At 36.8% G+C, this 22,945-nt stretch overlaps 1 protein-coding gene across 1 annotated transcript in view; it reads right to left on the reverse strand.

Annotated features, from left to right (window-relative positions):
- Pdk1 (Phosphoinositide-dependent kinase 1) overlaps positions 1 to 22,945 on the reverse strand; it is a 595,617-nt gene that overhangs the window by 467,627 nt on the left and 105,045 nt on the right. Inside the window, exon 3 of the mRNA XM_090377106.1 lies at positions 3,312 to 3,354. Within this exon, the coding sequence (XP_090233232.1) occupies positions 3,312 to 3,354 (43 nt within the window). The remainder of the gene's footprint in view (positions 1 to 3,311; positions 3,355 to 22,945) is intronic.

Genomic DNA, 22,945 nt, shown 5'->3' on the forward strand with positions numbered 1-22,945 from the left:
ATCAAATTGGTCAGGCAAGACTTCCCCTTAACAAAACCATGCTGTGTCCGAGCTATAACTGAAGTCTTGTCTAAATGATCCTGCAGTGCTTCTTAATCCAGTGCCTCCATTAATTTTCCTGGAACAGAAGTTAAGCTCACAGGTCTATAATTACTTGTGTCAGCCTTTGATCCTCCTTTGTGAATTGGGGTCACATTTGCACATCTCCAGTCTATGGGTACCCCCCCTCAGTCCAAGGAAGCTCTCATAATTATGGCTAAGGGTTTGCTTACTTCCTTTGCTGCCTCCTTTAATATAACTGGATAGATCCCATCCACCCCGGATGCCTTTCTTGTGTTTATCTTCAACAGTTTCTCCTTCACTTTACTCCCAGTTATTTCAAGATTCTGTAGCTTACTGCTAGAGGTGAATACACCTCTGGCATTCCCCTCACTGAATAACTCCTCATGTGTGAATGTTGATGCAAAATATTCATTTAGTTTGTTAGCTACCTGAGCAGGATCATCAACACTTGACCCATCAATATCAAGTGGACCAATCTGATTCATCCCCTTCCTTCTAGAGTTTACATAAGTAAAGAACTCTTTGCTGTTTTTCTTTGCATCCCTTGCCAAGGATTTCTTGTAATCTGCCTTCGCCTGCCTAACCTCCTTTGTAACTTGGTTGCATATCAACTTGTATCTATCATAGGCATCTGTGTCATGTGTTAATTTGTAAGTATCCCATGCATTTTTCTTCTCTGCCATATGCCTCATTAGTTCATCTGACATCCATTTTGGCCTAAACCTTGAACAATATTTCTTAGTTGGTATGTAAAGCCTAGTAGCTTCCAAGATAAGTTCTTTGAGTGCTTCCCATTTTGAATTTGCTGTTGGTAACATCATCAGTTGGTCCCACTGCATAGAATTTAAATACTGTCTCAGTCCATCGTAGTCGCCTTTACGGAAGCAATAACCCTTCCCTTTACCCGTAATGGTAGTTACTTCTTTGAGTAAATCCCACTTCAGCACACTGTGATCACTGCCACCTAGTGGTTCATTTATCTTTAGATTCTTAATGCATGAAGAATCACTGCTGATAATCAAATCAAGAGTATTACTCCCTCTAGTTGCCTCCCGAACATGCTGATGTAGAAAACAATCATCCAATAAATCCACAAAAGCCCTGCTAGTGTGTGAGTGACCAGCCCCCAAATTCCAGTCAATATCTGGGAAATTAAAATCTCCCATTATAAGACTCTCTGATTTACTGGCCCACTCTATTTCCCTGTACAGTTTCTTATTATACTCATCAGAGTCATTAGGCCTATAGCACACTCCTACTCTCAATTTTGATCTCCCAATGCTTATGTCACACCAAACTGACTCAACACTGCACTGTCCAGCGATGTCGACTGGCTTCACTTCCTTGGTTTTTATGTGTTTCTTAACTAATAGCATAACCCCTCCCCCCTTCCTAACCTGTCTATCCTTTCTGTAGACGTTGTACTCCCCAAATTCCAGTTCTGCATCCCTTATATCTGTGTGACACCACGTCTCTGATATCCCCACAATATCTGCCTTTGATGTTTTGAGTAATACCTCAAATTCATCAAATAATCATCTTTTCTCCAAGCTCATCATCTTTTTCTCCAAGAACACGATTGTGTTCTTGGAGAAAAAGAGAGCTAGAGCTTGATTTTTGGGATTGTGCAGCTGTTTTTTCTGGAACAGGTTCTTCAGCATCTGGACTGACTGGAACTCAGAAGCCTGATTAACAGAAGGGTGAGGCGCTGGAGGGTTTTCGACCATAGCTTTTAGTTTGAGAAGCAAGTGGTAGAATTTACATTGCTGATCTTCTATTCGAAAAAGATGCTGTTTTGAATGACTGCTGATAACTGGATCAAGAATATTGCTTTCTCATGTTGAATCTCATTGGTGTAGAAAGCAGTCATCCAGCAAGCTAAGAAATGTTCTTCTACTGAGTGAGTGCATGAGTGCCAATCAATATCTGAACAGTTAAAATCCTACAGGATAGAATATTCTGATTTGCTGGTTAACCCTAATTGCCTACATAATTCTTTATTACACTCATCATAATCAGTTGGCCTATACCACACTCCTTTCATCTTGTTTTTTTAGTGTTTATATCATACCAGACATAATCACTAGAAAAACAGAACTGGATAGCACCTACTGGTTGTACCAAAAGCATAACTCTTTCTTTCCCCTCCAGTCATGTCTACCCTTTCTATACACATTATAATTGCCATATTCAAATTTTACATCTCCAATATCAGTGACACCATTTTCTGTTATACTTCGAATATCAGTATTTGACGACTTAAGCAATACTTCAAACACATCAAATTTATTTGCAATGCTCCTAACATTAGCATATGGGCAAATAAATGTGTGCTTGTCTATGTGTTTGGTAAGTCTTAACACAGCCCATGAAATTGCTTGTCCAATGTGAGCCCACGGCAAGCCTTGTTAGTGCCCTCCTACATTTCAGGCTACTGCATATCACAATGGAATAATCAATGCAACAATCAATTCCAACTCTACTTTTGGCTATTGTTAAACTATTACCTTCTCTGATCTCCCCCCCACCACACACTAATAGTTTTCCAAATCACTTGGCACTGTCTCAACAGCATCCCCCCCCCCTTTTTTCAGCAAGCACTGGCTATGCTGAAAAAAAAGTCTCCCTATGCACCTTACACCATCTAGCTAGTGCCATATTGATTACAAGGCTCTAATAAAATAAATTCTCTCCTATCAAGTCTTGGCAAAATTCCATACACTTTTGAATTCACTAACGTGGATTTTCTAATGTTAAGTAAAGTCTCACATTGCTATATTTAATATCCAGTTCCAACATATGCAACAATATTGCCTTTTGTGCACTTAAAATATGACAATTGTTCTATAATATCACAAAATTTTGTTCTTTGGCATTATAAACACCAGTCTTATTTCACCTATCTTAATTATATGAAATATTCCCCACATCCCTGACAAAAGTCTCCAAGAATAACTTGTGGGACTTATCTTCCTTGCAGTGATCCTACCATGCAGCCAAATGACCAAGAGGTTCATATTCAGGTTCACATGCAGTCAAGAAGCAGAGTGAATCAATCAACGTGAACATGTTACAAGATCTTGAAATAGGGAAATTAAGTCGTTTTTTTATTATTTTTTTTTATACATAATGATTATTATATAAAAACTTTCATACCATATAAATAATTCTATTTCTACATACTCTTGGTTAAAAAACTTTTTAAAAATATTAAAGAATTAGAAAAAAAGCTAAGCATTTTTACTTACTTGCATACTCTTTGTTCGTGTGAATATCTTTAGCTAGATAAACCTGCAAAAGAAAAACCATGCACATTACTTATCAAAATATGATGTGCAGCAAGTCATATTCTCAAAATCAGCTTGAAGTATATTAAAAGTAATACTAATATTAAATTTCCTCACCTTAATAACTTATAGGTATACCTATAGTAATAGTACCTCATAGTTCAAAGCATCAAGTATCTCCATACACAAGCACATGATAACACATTCTTTAGAACTTCAAAATTATGGTAAAAGTCCATGAGCACAAGGTAATATAACTGTCGGTCTTCAAGTCCTTCAAAGTTTTGGTACACCTGACAGAAATGTTACTATGGTAACAAGTGTCATAAGAGCAACGTGAGGTGAGAGAGAAACGTCTGTTGCTCTCTCACCACAAAAAATATTTTATTAACACAACCAGCTGTTTCTGTAGCTTAATGAATACTCAATGAACATGTAATGCATATGCAACTTGATGTAAAAGTATTACAGATTGCAGTAGTAATATACGTCAAACTTGGTCACAGCATCATTAAGCGGACAATGATATTTTTGACATTGTAACTGTTAAGCCCAATTTTTCTATCAAAAAAGTTATATCTAGTTCAGAAGGCAAATTAAAGTATAACGGAATCCTATTCTGACTGAAGAAATAGATTCTGGAGAAGCACCATTTAATAAGTCAGTTGAAACAAAATTGTACATGAATGTTTACCCATAAGTAGAACTCTTAACCTGATAAGCAAGATCAAGAAATCATTGAATGAAGAGTCAAATTTATCAGCACTTCAAGAACTTCAGCATACATAGTGGGGAAAGGCTTCGGCATCAAAGAAAAAATGTTAAAACCAGTGAAGAAATAGCCAAAATGTACTGTCTTGACTATTACCTAACAAGGTACTGTATGACAATCTCACAAAATCAGCAATGAGTCAGAAGAGACCTTACCTACTATTTTCTGAATGAAAATACTACCATAAATCATTCTAACATATTCTACAATGCAGTGGTCCCAGAGAATTTTTAATTCTATACAGTGGGACCAACTGATTATGTTACCAACAGGAAATTCTAGATGGGAAGCATTCAAGGAATTAATCTTGGAAGCTACTAGGCTTTTCATGCCAACTAAGGAATATTTTTCAAGGTTTAGGCCTAAATGGATGTCAGATGAACTAATAAAATGTGATGTTGTGCACGTTGGCACTAATGATCTTAAGAGTAAGAGATCTGCAGGTTTAGTTAACAAGTATAGGTCAATGCTGAAAAAAATTCGCCTTAGAGTTAAATTTGAGAGTGTCTGCAATTCTGCCCAGACATGATAGGAGGGAGTATATGATGAGAGCCTTGTCAATCAATTCAGCCCTGGAGAGACATTGCAAGGCTCATCTGGTAGAATTTTTTCCAGTGGTCTATGCTTGCTAAAAGGAGAGACTGCTTCTACAAGGATGGAATACACTTAAATAGAAAGGGTGCAAGAATATTTACTGATGCTATTGAGCCAGTGTTAGGTGGGTTGGAAAACTGCTAGTTTGGGGGGGGGAGATTCGCAGAATAATAGTTTAACGGTAGCCACAGGCAGAAATGAAAGTGATTCTTGCATGCTTTGATTGGAATGAGCAGTAGCTTGGAAAGCAAGGTACTGGGTATTTCAAGGGATGCTGGGTGTCATCATGGAACAAGTAAATACAGGGGTTGTGTTAAGGTAACTAAGAGTAAGAATAGGTGTATGTATAATTGCATATACACCAATACTAGGAGCATAGTAAATAAATTTAATGAATTTGAAGTGCTGGTCAAGACATCAAAAGCGGATATTCTTGGAATATCAGAGACATGGTGCCACATGGATATAAGTGCAGAATTGGAATTTGCGGAGTACATAGTGTACAGGAAGGATAAACAAGGTAGAAGGGGGTGATGCTGTAGTTAAGAAACACATAAAATCTAAGGAAGTGCATCCAGTTGACATTAGCATTAGTTCAGGAATATGATGCAAGAAAGCAAGCATATACAGCATCAGCCAAAAAAAATAATAATAATAATAAAAAATAAATAATCTTCCCATTTCACCCATCTGGTCACTCCAAATGTTTGTCTAGTTCCGCCTTAAATTTATTTAAGCTATCAACTTCCACAACAACAGATGAAATACTGTTCCAGCAATCAACTACCCGCTAGCAAAAGGCAAACTTCGGTATATCTATTCTACAATGACTTCCCTCAAATTGAATCTATGCTCCCTCAGGTTCTTATTCAAAGCAAGCGGAAGTATCCCGTCACCACTGAGCCTGCTCAAACCATTCAAGGGCTTATATATCTCAATTAGATCACCTCACAGGTTCCTAGTCTCCAGATGCTGCAACTTGCAGAACTTAAGCCTTTTCTTCGTAAGCACACCCCTTTGTTCCTCTCATCAATCTTGTTGCCCTTCCCTCTCATTCTAGCAACTCTATATCCTTCTTAAAATGAGGCCCCCAGACCTGTACACAATACTCAAGGTGTGACCTGACCGTTGCCTTATACAAAGGGATAATCAACATGGGGGGAAGCAGCGTTGAGTTGGTTTGGTGAGACATATGCACTGGGAAAACCAAGTTGAGAGTAGGAGTGTGTTATAACCCTAATGACTCTGACGAGTATAATGAACAATTGTACAGGGAAATAGAGTGAGCCAGTAAATCAAATTATCTTATAATAGGGGATTTTAACTTCCCAGATATAGACTGTAACGTGTGGGTTAGTCACTCACATACCAGCAAGATTTTGTGGATTTATTGGATGATTGTTTTTTACAGCAGCATGTTTGAAAGACAACCAGAGGGAGTAATACTCTTGATCTGATTATCAGCAGTGATATTTCATGCATTAAGAATCTGAAGATAAAGTAACCACTAGGTGGCAGTGATCACAGTCTACCGATGTGGGATTTACTTAAAGACCTAACTACTATTGTATTTACGTATCTACCATGGGATTTACTTAAAGATGTAAATGGAAGGGTTTTTGCTATTGTAAAGGTGACTACAGTGGTCCCAGAGAATTTTAAAATTCTATACAGTGGGACCAACTGATGGTGTTACCACCAGCAAATTTAAAATGGGAAGCATTCAAGAAATTAATCTTGGAAGCTACTAGGCTTTTCATACCAACTAAGAAATACTGTTCAAGGTTTAGTTTTAAATGGATGTCAGATAACCTAATGAGACTCGTAGCAGGAAAGAAAAATGCATGGGATACATATAAATTATCAGAAGACACAGATACCTATGGTTAATATGAGATAATCTGTAATCAAGTCATAAAGGACATTAGGCAAGCAAAGGCAGATTATGAGAATATCTTTGGCAAACAATGCAAATAAAAACAGTAAGACTTCTTTACTTATGTAAATTCTAGAAGGGGATGAATCAGATTGGTCCACTTGACATCGATGGTTCAATTGTTGATGAACCTGCTGAGGTAGCTGACAAACTGAATGAGTATTTTGTATCTACATTCACACACGAGGAGGTGTGTAGGGAAGGAGGCCAGAAGATTATCAAACTCCCGCATGATGCTAAATGATATTGTAATAACTGAAAGCAAAGTGGAGGAGAAATTGTTGAAACTGAACATAAGAAAGGCACCTGAGGTGGATGGGATCTATCCAGCTATATTAAGTGAAGCATCAAAGGAAGTAAACAAACCCTTAGCCATAATTATGAAAGCTTCCTGGGACTGAGGGGAAATCCCCATGGACTCGAGATGTGCAAATATGTCCCCAATTCACAAAGGGTGACACAGGTAATTATAAATCTGTTAGCCTACCTTCTCTTCCAGGGAAAAGCATTAAGGACAAGTTGCTACAATGAATAAAAGGATGGTTGAGTGGGAGAAGACAGAGAGTGGTTATCAATGGACACTGCTCTTCATGACTAATATTAATAGTGGAGTCCTCCAGGGTTCTGGTTCAGTTTTGGGCCCATTGTTGTTTTCGGTATTGATCAATGATATTGATTAAAGTATATCAGGGTTAATGTCTAAGTTTACAGACGATATGAAGGTTGTCAGGGTTGGTAATGACAGTACACTACTGCAACAGGATCTGGAAAAATTGAGCAGATGGGCTGCTCAATTTTTCCAGATCCTGTTGGGCTGCGAGGTGGCAACTGAAGTTTAATATTGACAAATGTAAAGTACTGCATATGGGTAACAGTAATCCCAGAGTAACGTATCAACTATGTGGTACTACACTCAGGGTAGTGGAAAATGAAAAGGATATGGGGATAATTGTGCAGTCAGATATGAAGTTTTCTCAGCAGTGCAAAAAGGCTGCAAGAGTAGCTCATGGTGCTAGGAGGGATATGGGGGTGATTGTCCCCTTGAATAAAGCAATGGTCAGGCCGCAACTTGAGTACTGTGTACAGGTCTGGACGTCTCATTTTAGGAAAGATGTAGAGCTGCCGGAACAAGTACAGAGAAGGGCACCAGACTGGTGAGTGGAACAAAGGGATGGTGTTACCAAGAAAGGCTTAAGTTCTGTAAATTGCAGCTTCTGGAGACTAGGCACCTAAAAGGTTATCTAATTGAGGTGTATAAGGCCTTTAATGGACTTAGCAAGCTCAATGCTAATGGGATTCTTTCTCTTCCTCACATTATTCACCTGAGGGACATAAATTCAAATTGAGGAAAGACAATTGTAGAATAGATGTGCGGAAGTTCACCTTTAGTCAGCAGGTGGTTGATAGTTGGAACAAACTTCCATCTGTGGAGGTCAGCAACTTAAATAAGTTCAAGGCAGAACTAAACAAACATTTGGAGTGAATGGATGGGTGAAATGGGAAGGGTTTTTTTGGCTGATGCTATGTAAGCTTGCTTTCTTGCATCATATGCCTCTACTAATGCTAATTCTAAATCACTTGCTCAGTTACTTCAGCTACCTCTTGTGTTTGAGGCCATCATAAAAAAAAAAAAAAAAGTATCTGAGACACACCATACAGTGCATTACTGTTCGATATTCAAAATTGATGAACACCAAATTTTGTTTCCATTTTCTAATATATGTACTGCACGTCAATTAAATGGGAAAGTTTAAGTTATAGCAACGGGATGCAATTTTGAAATGACATTGTAACATGATAAAATGGCAATTTATATGAAGATTATTTTATACTGATATGATGTTTGTACTTTATTTTATAACAGCATTTGACAATGGTGGCAACATGCACAGAACCTGATATATAAAAAATTACTTAGATAGTATGAATCAGAGTTGTAATAATACGTTCTACGTTGATATTAATATTTGTAAAATAATAAGGAGTTTACCTAAATATAGTATGTAGAACACTTCCGTATGACACTCTCCAGAAATTGAAACGCAAAACTCAAAAACTTACATTTAGAGTAAACAATAAATAATTAAAAACCAATTTAACACAATTAAAAACCAATTTAACGCAATTAAAAATTAAAAAGTATGTAAAGAAAATATTCAAAACGATTTTCCTTCAGGAAGGAAAATCATTTTGAACCAAATCGTTTTGAAGGAAAATCGTTTTGAATATTTTCGTTAGATTGCTTAATTTTTAATTGCGTTAAATTGATTTTTAAATGTGCTAAATTGGTTTTTAATTATTTCTTTTTACTCTAATGCAAGTTTTCGATTTTTTCGTTTTAATTTCTGGAGCGTATCATAGGGAAGTGTTCTATGTACTATATTGAGGTAAACTCCTCTTATAATTTTACAAATAAAAAATTACTATAATTCTTTTTACAATTCTTATTTGCAAGGTAAGTCTATCACATTAAGGTAAAACTATTATTCATTTTCTTTGCAACTTTATTTAAATGTTAAATTACACTTTTTGCTTATTTATAATAGAATTCAAAGTGGTGCAAAAACAAGTGACTACATCTACAACTCTTTAGGATTAGATGAGGCATATGCTGCAAGAAAGCAAGCTTACACATCAGCCAAAAAAAAAAACCTTCCAATTTCACCCATGTGGTCACTCCAAATGTTTGTTTAGTTCAGCCTTAAATTTATTTAAGCTATCAGCTTCCACAACAACTATTGGAGCATGATGCTTGTGCATTGCCGCATGAAATAAGAGAGGATTTCACAACAAGGTCAGACAGAACTGCAAGAAGCACCTTCTCAATCTTATCAGTCTATATATATGTACAGGCAGCTGCATACACTTTTCTTTTTTTTAATTAGCACCAAAAAATCACCCCACAAAAGGAAAAACTGAAATTCACTGAGTCGTTCTTAAAGTCAGTCAGCAATGTTAAAAGAGTCACTTTTTTATCATTAGCATTAGTAGAGGCATATGATGCAAGAAAGCAAGCTTATGCAGCATCAGCCAAAAAAAAAAAAAAAAAAAACCCTTCCACTTCACCCCTCTGTTCATTCGAAATACCTGTCCAGCTGAGCCTTAAATTTATTTAGGCTATCAACTTCCACAACAAGGGATGGAAGTCTGTACCACCAACTAACCACCCGCTGGCTAAAGGCAAATTTCCGCACATCTATCCTACATCCGTCTTTGCTCAATTTGAATTTATGCCCTCTCAGGTGATTATTCTGAGCAAGAGGCAGTATCCCATCAGCACTGAGCATGCTCAAACCATTCAATGCTTTGTACACCTCTATCAGATCACCTCGCCGGTATCAAGTCTCCAGACAGTGTAATTTGCAAAACTTAAGCCTTTCTTCATAAGAGCAATCCTTCGTTCCATTCACTAACCTTGTTGCCCTTCTCTATACTCGTTCCAGCAGCTCTACATCCTTCTTGAAATGAGGCCTCCAGACCTGTATACAGTACTCAAAGTGCGCCCTGACCATTGCCTTATACAAGGGAATAATCACCTCCCTATCCTGCTAGAAAAAATTCCTGTATATCATTGATAAGACACCATGAGCTACTCTTGCAGCTCGTCTGCACTCCTCAGAGAACTTCATATCTGCCTGCACAACGAACCCCAGGTCCCTTTCATTCTCTACCACTGTCAGTGTAGTACCACAGAGTGGATACGTTGCTCTGGGGTTCCTGTTTCCCATATGTAGTACTTTACATTTGTCAATGTTAAACTTCATTTGCCACCTCTCAGCCCATCTGCTCAACCTTTACAGATCCTGTTACAGCAGCAGCAGAATAGCGTCAGTAGCGTCTTAACAAACCTGCCAACCTTTGTATCATCTGCAAACTTGGACATTAAGCTTGATATACCATCATCAATATTATTTATAAATACAGAAAATGTTGTTTTAACAATGGACCCAACACTGAACCCTGAGGGACTCCACTAATAACATTAGTCCACGATGAGCAGTGTCCATTAATTACCACTCTCTGTCTTCTGCCACTCAACCATCCCTTTATCCATAGCAACAATTTGTCACCAATGTCACACTGCTCCAATTTGTGTAGCAGTCTTCCATGTGCAACAGTATCAAAAGCCTTTCTAAGATCCAAATATATAATATCAAAGTTATTCCCTGCATCCAATTTTTTTGCGACTACATCATAATATCCAATCAAATCGGTCAGGCAAGACCTTCCCTTAACAAAACCATGCTGTGTCTGAGCTATAACTGAATTCTTGTCAAGATGATCCTGCAGTGCTTCTTTAACCAGTGCTTCCATTAATTTTCCTGGAACAGAAGTTAAACTCACAGGTCTATAATTACTTGTGTCAGCCTTTGATCCTCCTTTGTGAATTGGGGTTACATTCGCACATCTCCAGTCTGGGGGTACCTCCCCTGAGTCCAAGGAAGTTCTCATAATTGTGGCTAACAGATTGCTGCCTCCTTTAATATAACTGGATAGATCCCATCCACCCTTTCACCCCATCAGGTGCCTTTCTTGTATTTATCTTCAAGAATTTCTCCTCCACTTTACTCTCAATTATTACAAGATCATCTAGCTCACTGCCAGTGTTTACTTCATCTATGGCATTCCCCTTCCTGAATAACTCCTCATGTGTGAATGTAGATGCAAAATATTTATTTAGTTTGTTAGCTACCTGAGTAGGATCATGAACAGTAGCACCATCGATATCAAGTGGACCAATCTGATTCATCCCCTTCCTTCTAGAGTTTACATAAGCAAAGAACTCCTTGCTGTTTTTCTTTGCATCCCTTGCCAATGATTTCTCGTAATCTGCCTTCGCTTGCCTAACCTCCTTTGTAACTTCGTTACAGATGAACTTATATCTATCATAGCCGTCTGTGTCACACGTTAATTTATATGTATCCCATGCATTTTTCTTCTCTGCCATATGTCTCATTAGTTCATCTGATATCTATTTAGGCCTAAAACTTGAACAATATTTCTTAGTTGATATGTAAAGCCTAGTAGCTTCCAAGATAAGTTCTTTGAATGCTTCCCATTTTGAGTTTGCTGTTGGTAACATCATCAGTTGGTCCCACTGTATAGAATTTAAATACTGTCTCAGACCATCGTAATCGTCTTTACGAAAGCAATAAGCCCCCCTTCACCCCTGATGGTAGTTATCTCCTTGAGTAAATCCCACTTCAGCACACTGTGATCACTGCCACCTAGTCCTAGTGGTTCCTGTATCTGGAGATTCTTAATGCATATGTAGAATCACTACTGATAATCAAATCAAGAGTATTGCTCCCTCTAGTTGCCTCCCAAACATGCTGATTTAGAAAACAATCATCCAATAAATCCACAAAAGCCTTGCTAGTGTGTGAGTGACCAACCCCCAAATTCCAGTCAATATCTGGGAAATTAAAATCCCCCATTATAAGACTCTCTGATTTACTGGCCCACTATTTCCCTGTACAGTTTCTTATTATACTCAATTTTGATCTCCCAATGCTTCTGTCACACCAAACTGACTCGACACTGCACTTCTTTGGATTTTTATGTGTTTCTTAACTGATAGCTTAACCCCTCCTCCCTTCCTATCCTGTCTATCCTTTCTGTAGACGTTGTACTCCCCAAATTCCAGTTCTGCATTACTTATATCTGTGTGACACTAAGTCTCTGATATCCCAACAATATCTGCCTTTGACACTTTCAGCAATACCTCAAATTCATCAAATTTATTTACCAAACTCCTAGCATTGGTGTACACGCAAGTATACATGCACCTATTTCTATTCTTAGCTACCCTAACACAACCTATGTGTTTACTTGTACCCCAATGACTCCCAGCAGTCTCTGAAATATCCTGCATCCTATTTTCCAAGCTGCTGCTCATTCCAATAGAAGCATTGCAAGAATCACTTTCACCTCTGCCAGTGGCTACTGTTAATCTATTAGTCCTTGTATCCCCCCCAATCTAGCAGTTTTCCGACCCACCTAACACTGCCTCGATAGCATCAGCAAATATTCTTGCACCCTTTCTATTTAAGTGTATCCCATCCCTGTAGAAGCAGTCTCTCCTGTTAACAAGTACAAACAAGGCTGAAAAAAATTCTACCCCTTGAGCCTTGCACAATCTTTCCAGGGCCGAATCGATCGACGCGGCTCTCATCATATACTCCATCCTATCGTGTCTGGGCAGAATTGCAGACACTTTCAAATTCTGCCCTAATTCACGGCTTTTTTTTCAACAGTGACCTGTACTTATTAAGTAATTCCGCCGGTCTCCTACTCTTAATATCATTAGTGCCAACGTGTACGACAATATCACCTTTTGTGCCCTTAAAAGATGACATCCGCTCTACAACGTCATCAATCTTTGCCCCTGGCAGACATTCCCTGGTCCTGGTCCACCTATCCTGTTTACAAAGCATATTTCCCGTTTCCCTGACAATAGGGTCACCAACAACTACTAGTTGCTTTGGGACCAGTACATTCTGCCTTGGTGGTTGCCGCTGTGTTGCGTGATGCCCAAGTGCAAGCTCTGGCATTGGTGTAGGCAGCTGAGAGCTTGATGGGCCCTCACTTTTAATCCTTCGAGGGCATCCACCCTGTCCTTCAAGTTCTCATATAGGCCCATAACAACGCTGAGTTGTCGCCTGATTTCCTTACACTCCTTGCATCGCGCACATACAAAGACATCCCCCATAGCAGTACCATGTCCTGTACCTGACTGCTCCACAAACATCAAGCAAATAGTGCATTTTAAAAGGCTGTGATTCAGAGGGCAACTGACCCCCTCAGTTCTCCCCTTGAGCCACAGCACTCCCATTAGCTTGAGCCTTTTGCTTTGCCGCTCTGGTCTGAGTCATGATTTTGATTTAATTTCAATAAAATTTCAATTTCAGTACAAAATTAAAACCCTAAACTTGTATCCCAACACAGTTATAACACTATACTTATGTTTCAGTATCGAGTGTTATCTACGAAATCCCTTTATATAACTTCCGTATCAAGTTAAGTATTAATTATTTATTTTTGCTAATTATTTATGTTACATAATCTAAGTCGTTATATGTATATAGTTAAAAGTACAATTTAATTGACAATGAAGTTCAACAAGATTAATATATTTACTGATTAATTTGCAATATTATATTATATACTATACTAAGCTTATGCTATCTAGTTCAAGATATTTTGTATCGCGTAACAATGGCGGCAATTTACGAACGGTAAATCTACGGACACTTAAGTATCGATTAACTTCCAAATCTCGCTGTCTCAATTCATAATAAACTAAGGATCCTGACTAGCTACTTACAGAAAATAATTTGATACAGCAATTGGTTAATAAATCGGCTAAATATGGTTACAAAAAAAAAACCTCTCGTTCAACGGAGCTGCAACTTGTAACATGTGGATTTGATACCCTTACCGACACTAAGTAATACCTACAAAATCTCTATCTAAGTTAAACTTTAAACTAAGTATCGTAACTAGGAATATAAAGCTACTCTAGAAAATAAGTTAATATGCCAATTTAAGCTAATAAAACAGAAAATAAATCAGAAAAAACTTCTCTGTTCCAGGCGTGGCAATAAGCTACGTCCGCACAGGCCATTCTCGTTCTCTCCATAAATTTTTTTTTTTTTTTAATTAACACCATAAAATCACCCCACAAAAGGAAAAACTGAAATTCACTGAGTCCTTCTTAAAGTCAGTGGGCAATGTTAAAAGAGTCACTTAATGGCTTAAATTTGCCAGATACTCATTGCAACATCCTTGAGAGTTAAAAGAAGCATTAGTTATGTTTTAAATGAAACACAAGAAAAAGCTGAATTTTTTTAAAATCATTGTAAGTATGAATCTAAACATTAGACAGTTGTAGAATAGATGTATGGAAATTTGCCTTTAGCCAGTGGGTAGTTGATTGGTGGAACAGACTTCCATCTTTTGTTGTGGAAGTTGATAGCCTAAATAAATTTAAGGCTGAGCTGGACAGGCATTTGGAACAACTGGGAGGTTTTTTTTTTTTTTTTTTGGCTAATGCTGCATAAGCTTGCTTTCTTGCTTGAAATGCCTCTACTAATGCTAAAGTTTATGCTGTTTCAAAATCAGTAAGTACTTTTTTTTTTTTTTTTTGAGAATTTTTTTTGTAATTCTTTGTTCATGAAAAATTTGCATTTAAAATAAAAAGCACCACCAAAATTTATATTAACTAGTTTGTATAATGAATTCCTTCTGTAACACCCTTGTTCTTAACTTCCTCTTCTAATTTTGATACTATAGTTAAGTTACTGATTTGTTTTGTTTTTTTTTTTCCTACTTGGCTTGTCATATTGCAAATGTAATCTTAATTTGCATATTCTAATTGTATTTACAACATGTGGTAGGTAATGCTTTTTAATCCACCAATGCTTACCTTACTATCTTATTTTGTCATATTTTTTTACTTATTAGGGGTGTTTGAAAAGTTAGTGGCATAAGTATGAAGGGTTTATTTGAAGAGTCTGGTAACACGTTACTTTCCAATGTGGCTCTCCATGGAGTCAATACTTTTTGCCATCAATACTCCAATGCACTAATTCCAGCTGCAAAGAATGATTTCTCTTGGGCCTCCAGGAATACATCCACTGCAGCAATAATGTCACTGTGTGGGAAAATGGATGCCAGTCAGGAATTTTTTCATATTATGAAATAGGTGAAAGTCTAATGATGCTATATCTGGTGAATATGGGGAATGGGCCAAGATTTCAAAGCCAAACTCATGCAGTGCAGCCATAATGACAGACTTGTGAATGAGCATGTTGCCCTAGTGGAACATGACACTTTTGCTGAGTTTTCCTTGGCATCTGTCTTTGATATTTTCATGCAAACACACCACAAGATCTGCATAATATGCCCCTGTGACTGTTTGCCTTTCTGATGATAATCCACTAGCAAAACTGCATCAGCATCCAAAAAAACTGATGCCATCACCTTTACAGCAGAAGGAATCAACTTGACTTTCTTTGATTGGACTGTTCTTTTGCTCTACCCTAAGGTAATGGGCATGCATCTCATCCGTGGTCACAAACCTTGCAAGACAATTTGCTGGATCTGCTTGAAAACAATGCAAATTCACTTGACTTAACATCTTAAGTCGTTCATTTTTAGTATACTGTCAACAACTTTGAGACCCATTGTGCTGACACTTTTTTCATAACAAGAATTCTGTCACTATGTGGCACACATGTTCAGATGAGATGCCCAAAATGCTGACAATATACAAATTGCTCATCAGTCAGTTATCAGCAGGTCATGCACACTGTCAACAACTTCTGGAGTAATGGATGTTGCAGGTACTGAAAGATGACACACTGTGTGTCATCTTTCAGGCTCTCCCTCTCTCGTTTAAATTCTGCTACCCATTTCTTAACCATAGGATAGAAAGAGACATCCTCCCCCCAGTATTGTAATCATATCCTCATGAATTGCCTTTGGCAATAGTCCCTTTTTTTTTTTTTTAAATATTGGATGACTGCACAGTGACTGCTTTGTCCATCTTTCCTCATCACACAACTTTGTTGACATCATTTGTTGACCTGTGATTAAAAAAAAAAAAAAAAACCAGCCTTGGGGGGGATTAATATTTGAAGTGTTATAGATTAAGAACTAGACAGGCATGAAACTTTGGGGGGGGGATTAATATTTGAAGTGTTACAGATTAAGAACTAGACAGGATTAGGCAGCAAACTCAAGTAAAGGACATTCTTATCAAAACTAAAGAACAAAATGGGCAGGACACAGCTCGAAGACATGATGACAGATGGACTAAATAAATAACAGAATGGTACCCAAGAGGAGCTAGAAGAAATCCTGGAAGACAAAGGCGGAGCTGGATAGATGAAATTCATGAGTTTGTGGGTACTAAATGGATGGCCAGTGCTCAAAACAGATGGAACCGGAAAGTTGCTGGAGAGGCTTTCATCCTGCAGTGGATTGAAAATGGCTGATGATAATGATGATTAAGAACAAAAATTTTTAACACTATACCATTACCCTTTCATACTCAGGTTACAAACTTTTCAAAATTCCCTAGTACACATTTATTTTAAATTTATTTGTTATGTACACACACATATATAACAAATACATTTAAATTAAATTGTAAAATAAAGAAAATAATAATAATACGACAAAAGAAAAAGAACAAGATTGAAGGCAAACACTGATCACTGCAAACCATTACCTAACACATGTTGTTGAAACACAATCAGAATATGCAAATTAAGGATTTTTGTTGCTATAGCTAAGTGACTGGTTTTCTTTGATTTATGCTTTGTACTTGGCTTGCCACTGTATGGAAAGCCAAAGGAAACCAGCCACTTAAATACAGCAAAAAAAAATAAATAAATAAAATAAAACCCCCAGAATAATTTAGATATGCTAATTAATATAAATTTAGTAGCATCTCCTTAAAAGGTTCCAGGACTGAATTAGATGAAATATAGCTATAAATGAATCAAAAAACTAGCCACCACAAACATAAATAAACCATTTGAATAATACGCAAAATATACTTTCATTTATATATCAGCATATTTCTGGAGGAAAAGGGGACGGGGGCTATGATTGACCTTAAAAGCCTTCCACAGACCAACAACACACTGAAAAGTTAATACTGATTGAACTTTTTCTTATTAAGTAATGATTAAACATCCGATTACATACTTCCATTAAATGTAATGTAATGTACATGGTGCATTACATTTCGGGTACATTCAATTTTTTCCTTAAAATTAAATTAATTTTGTTCTTTTTATGTGATTAACTGAAGTGAAAAGTAAATATAGTTATCTTTTTATCAATTAATTGCATTACAGAATACTTAATAAAACTCTTCAGTTTTAAATTCTTTAAACTTAGCCTTTCAGTTTAATTATAACTGTATAATATTTATTACTCTTCTCCAATATTCTCTAAGTCTTCTTCTTCATATCTCTCTCTCTCTCTCTCTCTCTCTTTTTCAATTCCTACTATTAGTTCACACTCTCCCTATATATATTTATATATCTTGTTCAAATTTTCAATCGTTAATAAAATACTTTTTATTCATCCACTCAAGTTCAAATATATTTTTTTAAACTTGTAGTGGATGACACTTGATGTTAATACAGTTTTTTCAAATATTAATTCATTAATTAAATTTAATTAATTAATTTTAGTTTTATATGGGAGAAAAAAATTTCTCTTAGATAAGAGAAAATATTTAGCAGGATATAAATTTAGGAATAAAATTGAATTCAACAGGCAGTAGCTCAATCGGTAAAATGCAAGGATTTCAGTATTTTTCACGTGAAGGTGAAGAATGCGAGTTCAATTCTTGCGAAAATCAATAATTTTTTGATAAATTTTTGAAGTCGAAAGTCGAAAGTTCATTGTTGACCTAAGTAGGAATTGACTTCAAATTTTTTTTTTTTATATTACTTGTTATATATATAATCTATTATGAAATAATGGAAAGATAGTAAAAGGAAAAAAAGCAGAAAATGTATATCAGATCAGATTTCTGCTTTATCTTCTCCTTCTTCCCACATTTATATGGGGTCGGCATTTCCATCCTTAATTCTTTTCCTCCATTCCTCCCTATCCTGGGCTTCCTTTCTCCTCCATTCCTCCCTGTCCTGGGCTTCCTCTCTCCTCCATCCTCTCTCTTTTAAATCCTCTGCCACCTTGTCCTTCCATCTCAGCTTAGGTCTCCCCCTCTTCCTTATCACCTCCAACTTTTCACACCAAATTTAGTTAAAAGAAGGGGTGCAAATTTTGAAGGGGGTTTTTCCAACACATCACAAAATTTCTCTGCAGCTGCAGAATCAGAACTAGCAACTTCATTGCATATTTTAATATTTGTTGCTTGCCATGAACTTGGGTTGGGGTTCGCCATACTTATCCTTAATATCTTCATAAATACTTCTTGCTTTTGCTTGAATGGCCATTAAACTCAGGGGCACTTGCTTCTGAATCTGATTTTCCATCCATATTATTAATATCTTTTCCATCTTTGATATTGCACCTGAATGCTGTTTTGTGATCACTGTTAATTTTAAATGCGTTGCTTCTTTAACATGTTCTTTTATACGTGCACTGTCCTTTGAAATAGCATTCACTGTTGAGGCAGCAAGACCTAATTCCGTGCAATAGAAACTTTGTCCTGCTTCTTACTTTTTAATCATTTTCATCTTCATTTCTAAATCAATTTTGTTTCGTTTCCTAGCACAGCCAGCATTTGCACTTTCCGCTGGTCCCTTTCCCTTCACCATTGTAATAAGTAAATAAGAATGAAGATTTCAGTGAAGAGGAACTCATTTCACCATAATTCTGTAACGTAAAAACGCACAGAATTTCAGTTATTGGTATTATCGCAAATGCATTAAGATCGAGTTTACTACCCGTTTATAATAGATTATGCTAACAGAAAAGCCCAATAAACCAGAAAGTGCAAATTACTTTTTTTGTTTTTTATTGTTTTATGGTAGTGACCTACAGAAATGTGTTTTAGAAAAATATCATAAAGGCATTCAAATTGATTCTTATAATGGAATGTATGATAACGATGAAAGTGTTGTGCAATTTCCATTTTAAAAATGACCTTTTAAAGAGATAAATACCTTAGTAATATAGCAAAAATTTCAATTTCAATTAACGGATTACCAAAAAAAAAATAATTTTTTTTTGGGTTCACATTATGATATTTTCACGATGCCTCCATTTATTCCTACGAGATGCAAAATAAGTTTCCACGATTTTTTTAAGTTTGCACCAGCCGTCAAATACTTACGTAAACTCAAATTTTACATAAGCCGGGGAGTGCCTGTAATTGTTTCTGCCACAGTTATAAATGGGCTCTGCACTTTACATGGAAGATTGTGCTTGATCCTGCAATGTACAAGACTGCACCCATGTATATTATCCCATTTATATAATGTATATAAGACAGAAATACGTCTGCCTATGTAATTTTGAAATTCCACGCTTTTATTGACTTTTAAATTTGAAAATGGAAGTGGCTAATAATATCTAATATATAAAATAAATAAATAATAATAAATTAGTGCATTAGTGCTAGAGCATCATGTCTATACGTAGCCAACTACTAACTAGTTTAAAAATGGCATCATTTAAGTATATCTCATATTGTGAATACCTTCACGAGTTACCATTGTATTGCACTACCTCGAATAAGTAACGGTTCACCACTGGAGAAGGCTACTGTTACTTATTCTAGGCAGATACCACCACCCAGATTGCGCCATTTGAGAGCTTGTTGGCTCCTCATCAGTGGGGTGAGGTTTTTTTTTTTTTTTTTTAACTACTTAGTAGTTGGCTACTAAGTAGTTAATAAATAGACATGATGCTCTAGCACTAACTTATACATTAGTTGACTTCTATGTAATATGAGATTATTTCCCTAAATGTATTATGTAATCTTAATTACTTGTCATCACAATATGAGAGATGCCTGATGGCAATCAGGCATCTCTCATATTGTGAACTTATACTTCACAACTGGGTTGTCATCATTGCAACACCAGGGTACCTGCCCAACCACCAATGAGGAGTCAACAAGCTCAGAAACAGTGTCGTTTGGGTGGTGGTATCCGCCGAGAATAAGTAACACTAGTCTTCTCCATTGGTAAAGCCTTACTTAACGAGGCAGTGCAATACAGGGATATTCAGGGATATTCATGTGTTGTTGTTGTTGTGGCGGATCCCAGGGTTTCCCCCATAAGCCGCTATTGTACTTCTTGTGTTGAAGTTTATGCCAAAACTGGCCAATTGTATGTAGTGTGTTGGACGTGTAAGTGTTATGATGTGTTCTGTTGTTATGTTATCGGCTGGTGCCTGGCTCTTAGCAGATAAGAAGCAGTAACACCTGGTCACTACGTCTCACCCCCCATCCCCGCCACGTGGAGGCGACCAGGATCAATTGTCTCCTGCTGGGCAAGCCCAGGGCATAACACCTGAGAGTGCCCGAAAAAGAGAGTGAAGTGGAAAAAGAGGAATACAGAGGGAGAAGTTTGGGATCTGGGGAGGTAAATGGATAGAATAGAGGAGAATCAACAGAGGGACTCTCCAATAGTTAGAAGTGAGAAGAAGTTAAGCAAGAATAAAGTACGAAGAAGTGGAGAAGTAGACTAACTTCTCTAACCATGGAGACCTATCTCATGGAAAATCCCATCCTAGGAACTAGGATCAGCAAAACATCTTAATTACAGTTTGCCTAACCCCTTGTAGGCAGAACGTCTTCAGTTGTTAAAGAAATGATTGATCTTCTAACAAAAAAAAAAAAAAAAAAAAAAACAGTGAAAGCAAATTCCACGAATTCTGAAAAGCTCCACAGAAAGACACTATGTGCAACATGTACAATATCCTCTTCTTCAGGAACACAGCAGAATATACACTATGTACAGATTCGTCCAATGTAATGCCAGGGTAATGCCATAACCTGGCCCAATAAATAAAATGTTTCAGGGTTAACGCAAAAGTAATATACATGTCCAAATCTTAGATGAGATCACATTAGGCAGGGTTCAAAATTATGTTTTAAAAAGTTCTTGCCTAAATACAATTTGTGTGTGGTATTCACTCACAAAGAAATATTAATTCCAAAAACTATGAAACGCTAAAGGCCAAATAGTATCTCGATGAGTAGAGCAAAATTCCTTATACAGTAAATACCTATTCTGCAGAAAACAGTTTCACATCAAGAACAAGTCTATTATAAAATCCAGGAAAGTATAGTGTAGCATTTTATGATACTAATCAGTTGCAAATATAGAATCCAATCAAAAATGAGAGATATTTCTTTCCTAATCCAATAAAGGATCCAAGAAATCGCAGGAACAGTAAAACTAGGCCCTAATTTCGGTTCTTCTTTTAAATGCACGAGAAGCAAACACATTCATAGCATTAAAAGCTGTCTGAGACTGAACCAGAATTTTATTGTTGCTGGAGTCCAAGTTAGGAACTACACTAAGTAGGTCATGTCGAAGATCGTTATAATAATGACATTGATGAAGAATATGGTTAACAGTTTCTTCCTGGCCACACAAACAAGATGTTGTTGAAAGTCCCAGTTTGTGAAGTTTAGTATTTATACTTCTGTGGCCAGTTAATATAAACATACCATATAAGCCCGGCGAAAACCACTTTAACTCCTTTTTAATTTCACTTGCTACAGGCAGAAAGTCCCTTGTGACTGCACCAATATCAGATGAAGACCACTCTTGCTGCCATTTTGCAATAAAAATTTGCCTTAATCTTGTCTTCTCAGTCTTAATGGGAGCACTTAGATCTAATTGGATGTTATCATAGGTCAACGGTATTTTCTTCAAAAGGTGATACTTAAGGTAGCGGTACTGAACTTCAAAATGGACAGGTAGTTTCCCAAGCAAAACCTGAAGAGCCATGGTCGAGGTAGTTCGACAAGCTCTTGACATGGTCAGGAGGGCAGCCCTCTGTGCTTGTAACAGTTGCTTTACTACAGCAACTTTATTAGCTCTAAAGCCCCATGCACCCACTCCATAAGAAATTATCGACAAAAACACACAATTATAGTGAAGTCGTAAGGTTTGGCCTCTAAGACCCCAGTCAGTAACTAAGACCCCAGTCCTGGGGACTTATTTACAAATGCTTGTAAATAAGTCCCCAGGGATCACTATTTCCCTGGCTAATTAAAATCTCCCAAGAAGTCCTTTTTTGTTTGCGAATCTCATTATGATAATTTCGTCTTGCTTGTTTGTATCTATTTCGTAAAACAAAGTCAATTCAAGTACCGTACGTGATGGATTTCTCTTCGCCCTCTGGAATTCACATCTAGTCCTTCTAGTAAGCTGTTTTAAATCAGTTAATGTAGAAGACCACCAAGGAACGTTTGTTTGTTTGTTGAGTTTTATTGGCGCATCAGCAACTTAGCCTATAATGCGCCAAAATCTTGTCAAAAAAAATTAGTAAAAACATTCAGTGACCTAATGAATTAGGTCACTAAATCAGGGTATAAAAACAAGTATAAACTGTAAAAGACAAATATCAGTAAACAAGTAACAATAGTAAATCTTAAAATATTTTTTAAATATGAATAAAAAGGTTTACTGATTTTAGAAATCTAAAAATAGCAGACACATGGTCATTGTCGGATAAAACCTGACTGAGTGTATACGGCTCAGTCAGATGGTTAAAAGCGGTAAAACGAGCATTTCTAAAACTGGTACAGTCACATAAAATATGTTGAACCGATAAAATGGT

This window comes from Mastigoproctus giganteus, chromosome 7 (genome assembly GCF_048544385.1).
Source record: "Mastigoproctus giganteus isolate SK-2022 chromosome 7, ASM4854438v1, whole genome shotgun sequence".
In the NCBI taxonomy this organism is placed as follows: Eukaryota; Metazoa; Arthropoda; class Arachnida; order Uropygi; family Thelyphonidae; genus Mastigoproctus; species Mastigoproctus giganteus.